This window comes from Onychostoma macrolepis, chromosome 07, assembly GCF_012432095.1.
Source record: "Onychostoma macrolepis isolate SWU-2019 chromosome 07, ASM1243209v1, whole genome shotgun sequence".
Lineage (NCBI taxonomy): Eukaryota > Metazoa > Chordata > Actinopteri > Cypriniformes > Cyprinidae > Onychostoma > Onychostoma macrolepis.
In genome coordinates, this window is record NC_081161.1 from 47,515,983 (window position 1) to 47,528,186 (window position 12,204).

Here is a 12,204-nt window from a genome sequence, read left to right on the forward strand (position 1 = left end):
TGCTTCCACCTTCCCCTTGTCCATGCGGACGCCACGCTGGTCGATGATGTAGCCCAGAAAGTGTACGGAGGTTTGGTGGAAGGTGCATTTTTCGGCCGTGAGGTAGAGGTGAAAGTGACGGAGTTTGTGGAGGACCTCCACAACGTGGTGGCAATGGTCGGCCAGGATCCGGGAGTAGATGAGGATATAATCTATATAGACTATAACAAACCAGTTCAGGAACTCCCGGAGCACCTCATGCATAAACCCCTGGAAGACGGAAGGGGCGTTGACAAGCCCATACGGCATTACCCGGTATTGAAGGCTGTCTTCCATTCGTCTGCTTCTCTTATGCGGATGAGGTTATATGCGCTGCGGAGGTCCAATTTTGTGAAGACGGTGGCGCCGCGTAGTTGTTCAAGGGCTGCTGGAACAAGGGGAAGGGGATACCGGTATTTCACAGTGATTTCATTTAGTTTACGGTAATCAATGCAAGGGCGTAGGCCGCCGTCCTTCTTGCCCACGAAGAAAAAGCTGGAAGCAGCAGGGGAGGTAGATGGTACTATGTAACCTTGCTGTAAAGCCTCCGTAATGTACTCCTCCATGGCCTTTTGCTCCGGAGGTGATAGTGGATAGATTTTACCTTGTGGTACTGGCTCACCCGGGAGGAGATCGATCGCACAGTCCCATGGCCGATGTGGGGGTAGCTGGGCAGCCCTCTTCGGACAGAAGACTTCACTAAAGTGGGAATAGCATGGAGGTATATTGACGGATAAGTTCTGGTGAGGGCTCTCAATGGATGTGGTACCAACTGTTATAGGAGATTGCTTGTGTCTTATCGGTTGAGGTAGGTTGGGAAAACATTTATGGAAGCACTTCTCACCCCACTTTAGGACCTCTCCTGTCCTCCAAGACAGATGTGGGTCGTGCTGCACCATCCACGGTCTACCCAGAATGATGTCTACCGTTGAACCCTCCAGAACCAGAAGTTGGAGATCTTCTTGATGTAATTGACCAATCTGTAATCGTATGGGTTCGGTACAAAGATGAATCATCCTCTCTGTGAGAGATTGGCCCGTTATGGATTGTGCCTCATAACCTTTTGGGATGTCAAAGGTGGGGATGCGGAGTTGCTGGACGAGCTTCCCCGAGACGAAGTTCCCCGCGGAACCAGAGTCGAGGAGGACTGTGACTGGGAACACATTGGAACAGGCAGTAAGCAAGGCGTGAGTAGAGAGAGGTTTGAGTTTTGGAAGTGGAGTGAGGACAGAACTCACCAAGATTCGTGGTGGTCGTAAGGGGCACTCCAGCACTCGGTGTCCATCATCTCCGCAGTAGAGGCACAATCTGTGGGTTATACGGCATTGTCGTTCCGATAAGGATAGACGGGTCACATTAGTTTGCATTGGTTCTGGAGGGTCTTCCATCTCTGGTCGGCGTGGAGGAGGAGGAGTTGCGATGGCCGTGGTGTGATCCAAGGGACAAGACTGGATACGATTAGAACAGCGAATAGCGAGTTGGATAAACTTCTCAAGACCATAATTGTCGTCGTAGGCACTGAGGTGAAGGCGGAGGCGAGGGTTTAGACCTTGTCTAAATGCGGTGATGAGTGATGGTTCATTCCAGCCGCTAGCGGCTGCCAAAGTGCGGAACTGTAAAGCATACTGATGGATGGTGTGAGTACCTTGACGAAGTCGATATAGCTGTTCACCAACAGTGGAATCCCCAGGCGATAGACTAAATACTTCTTTGAAGTGATGAATGAAATTATTGAAACTTTGGGTAGCGGGTCCAGCCTGGTTCAGGATTGTTTCGGCCCATTTCAGGGCAGGTCCAGTGAGAGAGGTTACGATGTATGCTATTTTGGATTGATCCGTTGTGAAAATATGAGGGTGCAGATTCATGTTCAGGGTGCTTTGGAGAATGAAGCCATCGCAATCCTCCGCCGAACCAGAGAAGGGCGCTGGTCTGGTCTGGCCACAGGACTGGCAAACACGATCAGAGAAGGAGTGCTCATGGTGGTGTTGGACGGTGGTTGTGGTGGTGGAGCTGGTGGATTAGTTGATGCAGGCGGTTGCAGGAGCAACTTTTTAAGAGAATCCACCAGCTCTTGGAAGGGGTCCGGAGTGCTCATCCTGTGTGACGGTGTCGGTCCGATCTTCTGTTATGGATGGACTCAGACACGAAGATGGTAAAAGAGAAATAGGTGTTTATTAAAACAGGTGAGACACTCAGGTGACTTTAGGATTCTTGCAAGGTGAGTAGGTGACTTCAGAATGGTAGTGAAACGGATAATATGATGTGCTTAAGATTCTTCTCTTTTCCTCAGGCGTACGGGGAGACGAGACAGGATCGATCCGGGGAGACACACACACACTTCGAGGACGGAGCTCTATGAAGAGAGGAGGACACAAGGTGGGAGAACACAGCAGGTAAGTCAAACAGGGTAAGTATTTCTTAGATTCTTGGAAGGATATGGTCTTTTCTGATACAGGATACCAAGAGGTTGAGTCCACGTAGCAATGACGAGATCGGACGCTGAAGTGTGTGTGTGGTGATCCTTTATAGTGCTGGTGATTGGCATGGTGATCAGGTGCAGGTGAGTGTGATTAATACTCGGGGGATGTGGAACGATGTGATTGGTGGAGTGAAGGGCCTGACTGATCCGTGACAGTTGATACCTGAATGATCCACAGCTATGTTTTTTTTTGTTTTGTTTGTTTTTTGATAGTTGTTCACGAGTCCCTTGTTTCTCCTGAACACTTCAACTTCCTGCTGTTTTTCAGAAAAATCCTTCAGGTGCCACAAATTCTTTGGTTTCTCAGCATTTTTGTGTATTTTAACCCTTTCCAACAATGACTATGATTTTGAGATCCATCTTTTTCACACTGAGGACAACTGAGGGACTCATATGCAACTATTACAGAAGGTTCAAACGCCCACTGATGCTCCAGAAGGAAAAACCATGCATTAAGAGCCGGGGGGTGAAAACATTTTAAATTTGAAGATCAGGGTAAATTTTACTTTTGTCTTCTGGAAAACATGTAAGTATCTTCTTTAGCTTCAGAAGGACTAAATGGAAAAAAAAAGAAGGGTAACACTTTAGAATACTGTTCCGTCATTAATGAATAACTACACAGGAACAAATGACTAATGCACTATTAACATTGTAGTAACTACTATTAACTAACAAGAAACTCTGATTAACAATTTATTAAGTAATAGCGCTAAGTTGAAACTGATAGTTCACTATTAGCTAACCAATAACTACAATTTTTTTCAGATATCCTGAGAACTCCTAAGAATTACTTTATACAGGTTCATAATTAATGTGAATTATGCATAATGAATAATTAATTCTACTAATATTAAAACTACTAATTATTTGTATCAGTATTCTAAAGTGAAGATCACGTTAACCCATTAGTAATGATTTAAGTGTTACCAAATCTAGCAAAATGAATAACTAACCAGGACCTTACAAAAACCTCAAAAGTTTACAATGATTTCAGTAATTACTAGGGAGTTATCACGATCTTCACTTTAGAATAATGATCCAAATAATTACTAATTCCTTTATAAGGATGTAGTAACACCTGAATAATTACTATCCAATACTTTACAAAGACCTCAAAAGCTTACAATGATTTAAGTCATTACTAGAGAATTATCATGATCTTCACTTTAGAATACTGATCCAAATAATTAGTAATTCCTTCTGAAGAATTTGGTAATACTTAAGTCATTACTAGTGGGTTACCATGACCTTTACTTGAGAATGAATTATACATTATGTATTATTCATATGAATTATCGACCTGTATACCGTAGTTCTTGGGAGGTATGAAAAATATTATAGTTACTGATTAGCTAATAGTGAACTACCACATTCAACTAAGCACTATTACTTACTAATTCATTAACCAGAGTTGCTTGTTAGTTACTAGTAGTTACTAGAGTAATAATATTGCATTACTCATGTGTTCTTGTGTAGTTATTCATTAATGATGGAACAGTATTCTAAAGTGTTACCAAAAGAAGATATTTACACAAAATCAGAGAAATATACACATCTTCATTCTGTTCAAAAGTTTACACCCCCGGCTCTTAATGCATAATTTTTCTTCTGGAGCATCAGTGAGCGTTTGAACCTTCTGTAATGGTTGCATATGAGTCCCTCAGTTGTCCCCAGTGTGAAAAGATGGATCTCAAAATCATAGTCATTGTTGGAAAGGGTTCTAATACACACAAGTTAAGAATATCCAAATAGTTTGTGGGACCTGAAGGATTTTTCTGAAGAACAGCGGGCAATTTAACTCTTCATGACAAACAAGGGACTCATGAACAACTATCACTAAACAAAAACACACAGCTGTGGATCATTGTTTGTTTGTTTTTTTATGCATAAGTGTATTTTTTTATTTATTTAATAAAATACCACTGCATCAAAATAATTGAGGAATTAAAAACATTACATATGGTAAACAATAATTTTAAGTACAGTGCACTTAAACATCGAGTACTTTTCATTTTGACTTTATTATTTATAATTATTGTTAACTTAAAAAAAAAATGAGTTGCTTAACCTAAATTTTTGAGGTAATCAGTGTATACAAAAATTTTGAGTATTCTGAACTTGTCGGGTTTTACAGTGCACCGAGGTACTTATATTCAGATACAACTTGTACTCTTTCCCCTGATACAAATACATCTGGCACTACACTTAAACTCTTAGTTTTGGTAATGAACATACACACTGTTTTAGAGATGTTTAACTGTAAGCAGCATTGTTCCAGCCAAGCTGTAACATGAACCAGGGATTCTGTAAGTTAATTTGCAACTTGTGGCACACTACGTCCGTGTATATAAATGACAGTGTCATCTGCATACATTTGAATGTTAGTGTTAGGACAGACGGGTGGAAGATCATTGATGTACAACGAAAAAAGTAAAGGACCCAGAATAGATCCTTGTGGAACACCCGTGGATATACTTAAGGGAGGTGACTTATAACTCTGTATACTAACATACCGTGTGCGACCTGACAAGTATGATTCAATCCATCTTAAAGTATGTGGATGTATAGATGTATAGAGAGAGGGGAGAATAATAAGCTATTGAGTAGTAGTATATTTTAATTTAATGCCGGGTCAGCATCTTAGGCTGTTTTTCATGGAGATAAATTAAAACTTAATAATTTAGACTTAAGAATTATGTTGTTTCAAATGCCTTCCTGAGGTCAAGAAACACAGCCCCGACGACCCCTCCTTTATCTAATAGAGACTTGACTTTTTCAGTGAAGTAGCAATTTGCCATCTCAGTTGAATAGTTTGCTCTGAAGCCAAACTGCATTGGATGTAAAGCAAAAGAACCATTATTTAAATTATTCGTATTTAATTAATAATTAATATTTGTATTATATTGTATTATATAATTAATATTTCTATGCCACCTTTGAGACTATAGGTAAAATATTAATAGGTCTGTAATTAATATACAAACCTTAATATACAAACGACATGGTACCCCCATCCTGAGTCTCTCCGGGCCATCAATCCAAGACGCCCAGATCAACCTGACCATCATCCAATCCCATCTACCTTTTCATCCTCTTCCAACTCATCCCTAACATTCTGAACAATAAACTATTCCATTACATATTTGGTTGTGGTGTGGTTCTTGCTTGTGAACAGTGTTGGGTAAGTTACTTTCAAAAAGTTATTAATTACTATTACTAATTACATCATCAATATTGTATTTAAATTACTTTACTAATTACTCCATCTGAAAAGTAACTATAGTTACTCAATAAGTAACTTAATTATTCAAATCGCTAATTAGGCTACATCTTAACATCCCTATAAACCTTAATAGAAATTCAATTTGAGTCAAACATAGAATAGTTTAGCCTTTTAGCTTTAAAACAACTGTAATACCTTATTTGGTTAACAAATAGAAATACTCTGAATAACAAAATATCTGAATAACAAAAAAGCTTAAGAAAAGTTAAACAAATCATTTCAATTTGGCAAGATGTTCAGGAAAAGCCCAGCTAGTAAAATCCACACAGGTTTATGTAAAAATAACACGTTAACTAATGTAGGTAAGGTAAGAATAAATTTCATAAATGATCTTCTCTGCTGTATAAAGCCGTGTCAGATCGCGCTGGTCTTCTGAGGTAAATTCCTCATAGCAGGACTTCTTTCAAAAATGATGAAAATTGGATGAATCTTGATTTTTTTTATTTTTTTTAATCAATTTTTTGTATCTAGATGAGGGTGGTTGCGCGCAGGTGTCTGCATATAATGAGCTCAGATACGGGAAAGACTTTACCTCGCTTTAGTTTCATAAGGATTACATAATCAGAGAATATTCGTTTTCAATTTGAATTCGTTAATTTAAAAGTAGACACATACGCTTTCTATATTTCTCACGTTTCTGTGTCAAATATTCGCTGAGTTTGTGATGTGTAGAAAGTTGAAATTATTTACTGTATGTAAAGCAAGTGCTTTGTAAGTAACTGTAATTAAATTACATAAAAATGAGCAGTAATTCCATACTTTACTTTTTCAGTGGATAAGTAATTTAATTACAGTAACGCGTTACACCCAACACTGCTCGTGAAATGGCTAATATTCTAGTATTATGCATGCTAATAAGCAACTAGTTAAGAGATCGTAAAATAAAGTGTTACCAAAATTCAGTATGAAATTTACACTGCATAAAAGTTCCAGTGAAAATCTTGGACACGATTGACTGAATTTATGTTTCGATTTGATCTAAAAGCTTCTGCTTATAGTTAGGTTTTGTAAATTGTAGCGAAATGTCTTTACAAAAGTAATTCCTTTTGTCCCACTCTTGTAAATTTCTACGGATAAACGTGTCAACTAAACACGAAGGAGCAGCAGAAAGTTCAATTTTGTCACATTTTGCTCATTAAATCATTCCCATACGTCCATTTGTGTAATTTCGTATTAAATGTAAATGGTAACACTTTAGATTAGGGAGCACTATTGACTAGTTAGCAAGCATATTGCTAGTGTACTGACTGTTTATTAGTACTTGTATTAATTCGTTGTTCTGAATGACCATATTCTAGATCTCTTAACCCTAACCTGTACACAAATACGACAACAACCAACTTACTTACTATCAATAAGCAGTAATTTAGGAGTTTATTGAGGGAAAACTTAATTTGTTAATAGTCAGTATGTGTTCTCTAATCTAAAGTGTTAACATTATTATAAAAGTGTGTTTGAACTTTTGGCTGGTCATGTACATAAAAACTGGCATATCGACTGGAATATTATAGAGTCCTTTTGATGCAACTGAACCACAGGCGGGTGTGTAAGTGCGTCATCACATCTCTTCTGACACAACCACATCGATCACGACTCACCCCAGAAGAGCAGGAATGCTGCATTACGCCTCATGGTATCCTGCATGCTCACCAAATCTGAAAAGCAAACATTTCACCATTTCAACAGGTGTTTTGTCATATTGTGATTCTAATCACTCCGCAGGTTCAGGTGCTGACATCTCTGCATGCATTTAATCTTGTTTGTAAACCTAGAGTCTCACTCTACGCTAGGGCTGGAATTTGGCCTGCTGATAATGTCGTTCATTTGCACATGCTGATGTTTTCGCAACAGATTCACTAAAGCAGTGATGCAAATCAGATTAATCTATTGATAAACTGCTGTTGGCATAATTAAATAGCTTTGTTTAAAAATAAATGGCAATGACGTTGTGACCAGTCTTGAAGAAAAAAAACAGATGACTAACTATTTAAGACTAGTCTAGGCAGTTTATGCAAGCAGCCCCAGCTGTTTAGTGAATTTACCTCGAAGTTGACACAGACTTGGACAGAAAAGGCTAAAATATAATGCAGGGCTGTACAATTAATCAAGTCACGATATGGACTGGTGTCTGTGAATATTAAAGCACAAAAGACTGCTTTTCAAAGCATTAGGTTTAACCTGTAAAAATCATGATAGAAATATAACTATTGTACCGTAGTATGTATTTATCAAAGTAATAGTAACATTTTTGACATCTGGTCTTAGTTACAAAACGCCTTCATATTCACCACAAACACAAAATAACCAGCTGACACAGTTTTCCTCGCACTTTTATTGATAGAACAAGACACCAGTGTTACAATATCTTTTCCAACTCAAACACAAACTTGTAATTCTGTAATCAGATGATTGCAATATCAGTGTCAAATGACAGCAGCTAGCTTTAGCAGTTAGCAATCAGGAAGAGGAAATGGAGCAGATAGAAATTACATTCTTAAAATGCATTCTTTACTTACCCCATAAGATGAAAACTTGATAAACATGATGTGAATTATTCAGAGATCATTAAGTGAAGATGGTTTACCACGTCATTGATCACAGTGCATTTAAAGCAGAATTCTTTCAGTAAAGAAAAATGTTTTTAAACCTTTTCGTTTTCTAGAAATGAACACAGCATTTTTTAGCGGTGAGAGAAACATGGAGATGAACCTGTCGGGTGAGAATCTTCCTGTTTTGGAAAGCTGGCATGCAAATAGTTTAGGCGGTGCACAACAGTGCATTTGTATTATAATACAAATTATAATAATTATCGCAACGATAATACACAAATTCACAAATTTAAAAAAAAAGAAAATGTTTAAGATAATTCATATATAATTCAAAATGAATAAACTGCATATGAAATACTTGAAAATTGTATAGCTTTATGAATGGTGTAATTTTAAGTTGCATATAAATTTGTTTTAATTACATATTAAGTAATCTTAATTTTAATTATTCATTAAATTTAGTAATGGAAGTGATGCTTAATTAATAAAATATGCATAATTATTATGAAATTCTGTATGAGGAGGACCAAAATAAAAATATTTGATTTTTCTGCTGAAGATGATGAACAATAAAATAGAGGGTTTCTCTTTTGTTCTTTTTCATCAGCTTTATGTTTGCATTTTGTGAAAATGCAGAAATGAAAAATATGGTGTTATATTCTGTTGAGTCATTGTGCAGTATAAAATGTACATTATATGAATGCATATTTATACTGTTTGCACATATCTTCGCTGCTTAATATATGTTATGCTGTCTAGTTATTATTATCTCTTCAAATATCATACACTGTATATATATATATATATATATAAAAAGATTTCAAAGTTGTAAATACAAAATTATTGGAATATTTTTTTACAAGAAAATATGATAGCACAAAGCCTTTATATATAATGCATTATATAAGTATTTGTAATGCATTAATTATGCCTTGTAATGCACTTTATAATGTATTGTGTGATCTCATGAATTGTAACCAGAGTTGTTATACATTATAATACTTTATTAAGTATTATATTAATTGTTACATTAATTATTCAGGTAACACTTTACAATAAGGTTAGTTAACATTAGTTAACAACATTAGTAAACATGAACTAAGAATGAACAATAATTCTACAGCATTTATTAATCTTAGTTAATGTTAATTTCAGCATTTACTAATGCATTATTAAAATCACAAGTTGTGTTTGTTAACATCAGTTAATGCACTGTGAACTAACGTGAATAAACAATGAACAACTGTATTTTCATTAACTAACATTAGCAAAGATTAATAAATAGTGTAATAAATGCATTGTTCATTGTTTGTTCATGTTAGTTAATACATTAACTCATGTTAACAAATGACACTTTATTGTAAAGTGTTACGAATACACTGTAAAACCCGACAAGTTACGGTAACTCAAACCGTTTGAGGAAACCGATTGCCTTAAACCATTTAAGTTTAAAACTAATAAATATGAGTACCATAATTCATTTACATCGAGTTAAATTAACTTATTATTTTAGTGTTGGCTTAGTCAATTATTAGAGTAAACTGAACTTGAACATTTTAAGTTTATTCCACTAGTTAGAATGTTACCTGAACTCAAACTGACTAAGTCTTTACAACTTAAAATTAACCACTTTGCTACTTAAATGGTTTGAGGAAACCGATTGCCTTAAATGGTTTAAGTTCATCAAACTCAAAGCAATGAAGTTACATAAGAAGCAAAAACACTGGTACAAAGAAATCATGACAGAACAGGAGTGTTTCCTCAAGTGTTTATTGAAATACAACAAATGTTTTCAAGCATAAAACAAAATCAGTGGGCAATATATTCAAAAATATAACATTATCAGACTTCTTATCATCTTATCAGACTTTTCACCAAATAAGTAACGACCACACAAACAAGGAAATGTTTAACAAAATCCATCTTAAATGTTAAATATAATGTCCTTCTGTACCTGATCAGGCTCCTTTTTCTAAATGCAGTAAAAAAAAAATTATGTTATGTGTATGTCGCCAAATATCATCATATTTAAACAAAGCGGACATCATATTTAAATTTTCATAAATGACAATAAAGGTGTGAAAGATCAGGGAAGTGTTTATTCAATAAAGTATGTGCTCATTTAAAACCCTGTAGTACTTTTTCACATCATAACTTCCAGAGTTGTTTATCAGCAGGATTTTCAGGGCTGAATAAAAGCTGAATGTTTTAGAGCTTGAATTGAATTTGTTAATTTACATAATTTAATGTGACAACCTAAGGTTCTTTATTACAAAATAGAAAGAAAAACGGTGCTTATAGTGATAGTTCACCCAAACACAATTCTGTCATTAATTACTCACCCCTATGTCGTTCCAAACCCGCAAGACCTTCGTTCATCTTCAGAACACAAATTAAGATATGTTTGATGAAATTTGAGAGCTCTCTGACCCTCCATAGACAGCAATGCAACTGAAGTGTTCCCAGGTGCAGAAATGCAGTAAAGACATTGTTAAAACAGTCCATGTGACAACAGTAGCTCAACCGCAATTTTTGTGAAGCTATGAGAATACTTTTTGTGCGCAAAGAAAACAAAAATAATGATTTTATTCAACAGTTCTTCTCCTTCGCGTCACCCTAGTGCGCCATTATAGAGAGTATCACAATGCATGCGTGTGCGTTTCTCTGCACGTAAACAAGCCTCAGCGCATGTTCTACGTCAGCAACAGCACTCGCATACGCTGATTGCATGCAGAGGTACTCTTGATAATGGTGGAAGGTGTGATTCGGAGAAGAAGAATTGTTGAATAAAGTCGTTATTTTTGTTTTCTTTGCGCACAAAAAGTATACTCATAGCTTCGTAAAATTGAGGTCGAACCAGTGATGGATTGCTTTACCAATGTCCTTACTATGTTTCTGGGTCTGGGAACATTTCAGTTGTGTTGCTGTCTATGGGAGGGTCAGAGAGCTCTGGAACAACATGAGGCTGAGAAATTAATGACAGAATTCTTTGGGGGGAACTAACCCTTTAAAGGGACAGGTTCACCTCAAAATGAAAATTACCACCATTTACCCACTATCATGTCATGCTAAACACATACGAATCTTGTTCATCTATGGAACAAAAATTAACATATTTTTAAAACTCTCACCATTTTGTCAATCCATTGAAAGTCTAGGCAATCAATATTAAGCTTAAAGACAAGTTTATCCATATGCATAAAGTGGTTTCATTCAAGTCTTCTAAAGACACAAATATTAACTGAGAAGCTTGAGCTAAGGGTTTTTTATTATGAGTCAAAGCCTAAACTAAATACTTTTTGAAGCTTGAAAATAAAGACTACCTAGACTTCCAATGGATAGACAAAAACCAAAGAATATCAAAAATATATACTTTTGTTTGAAGATGAATAAAATTCAATAAAACTGGTTTGGAACAACATGAGGGTGAGTAAACCATGACAGAATTTACACTTTTTTGTGCACTATCCATTTAAGATACTCAAATGTTCAACTATTCAGTCATTTCTGCTGATCTCAGCTAAAAGCTTAAAATGTTGCTAAGTAAATATAAAGTTGTCCTGTGTCCTACCTTGTGTGTCTTCTTTTGAGATAGTAGTAGATCTGCCAGGATACAGAAATTTAACTCACAATTAAGCAACATTTATGGACTGCTTATTTTTATGAATCATAATAAGACAACTTTCAACCACTACAAACTTAGCAAAGGCAATTACCTGACATCTTTATGAAAAACCAAAACAACTTTAGGATAAGTGCAAGAAGAAATATAAAAGATCATTTCCATCTATATTAGTGAAGTATATAATTATATAACTATAATCAGAACTTAAAAAGACTTCACTGGTATTCTTCTGAACCAACACAAAATGCAA

The 12,204-nt window shown here is 36.0% G+C and overlaps 1 protein-coding gene across 1 annotated transcript in view; it reads right to left on the minus strand.

The window, feature by feature from the left end:
* The window catches only part of LOC131543369 (mucin-2), a 21,811-nt gene extending 13,341 nt beyond the window's left edge, over nucleotides 1–8,470 (minus strand). The window contains exons 1-2 of the mRNA XM_058780637.1: nucleotides 8,297–8,470; nucleotides 7,379–7,435 (exon numbers count right to left, since the gene is read on the minus strand). Coding sequence (XP_058636620.1) covers nucleotides 7,379–7,424 — 46 coding nt within the window. The 5' untranslated portion in view covers nucleotides 7,425–7,435; nucleotides 8,297–8,470. The remainder of the gene's footprint in view (nucleotides 1–7,378; nucleotides 7,436–8,296) is intronic.
* Nucleotides 8,471–12,204: the final 3,734 nt, after the last annotated feature.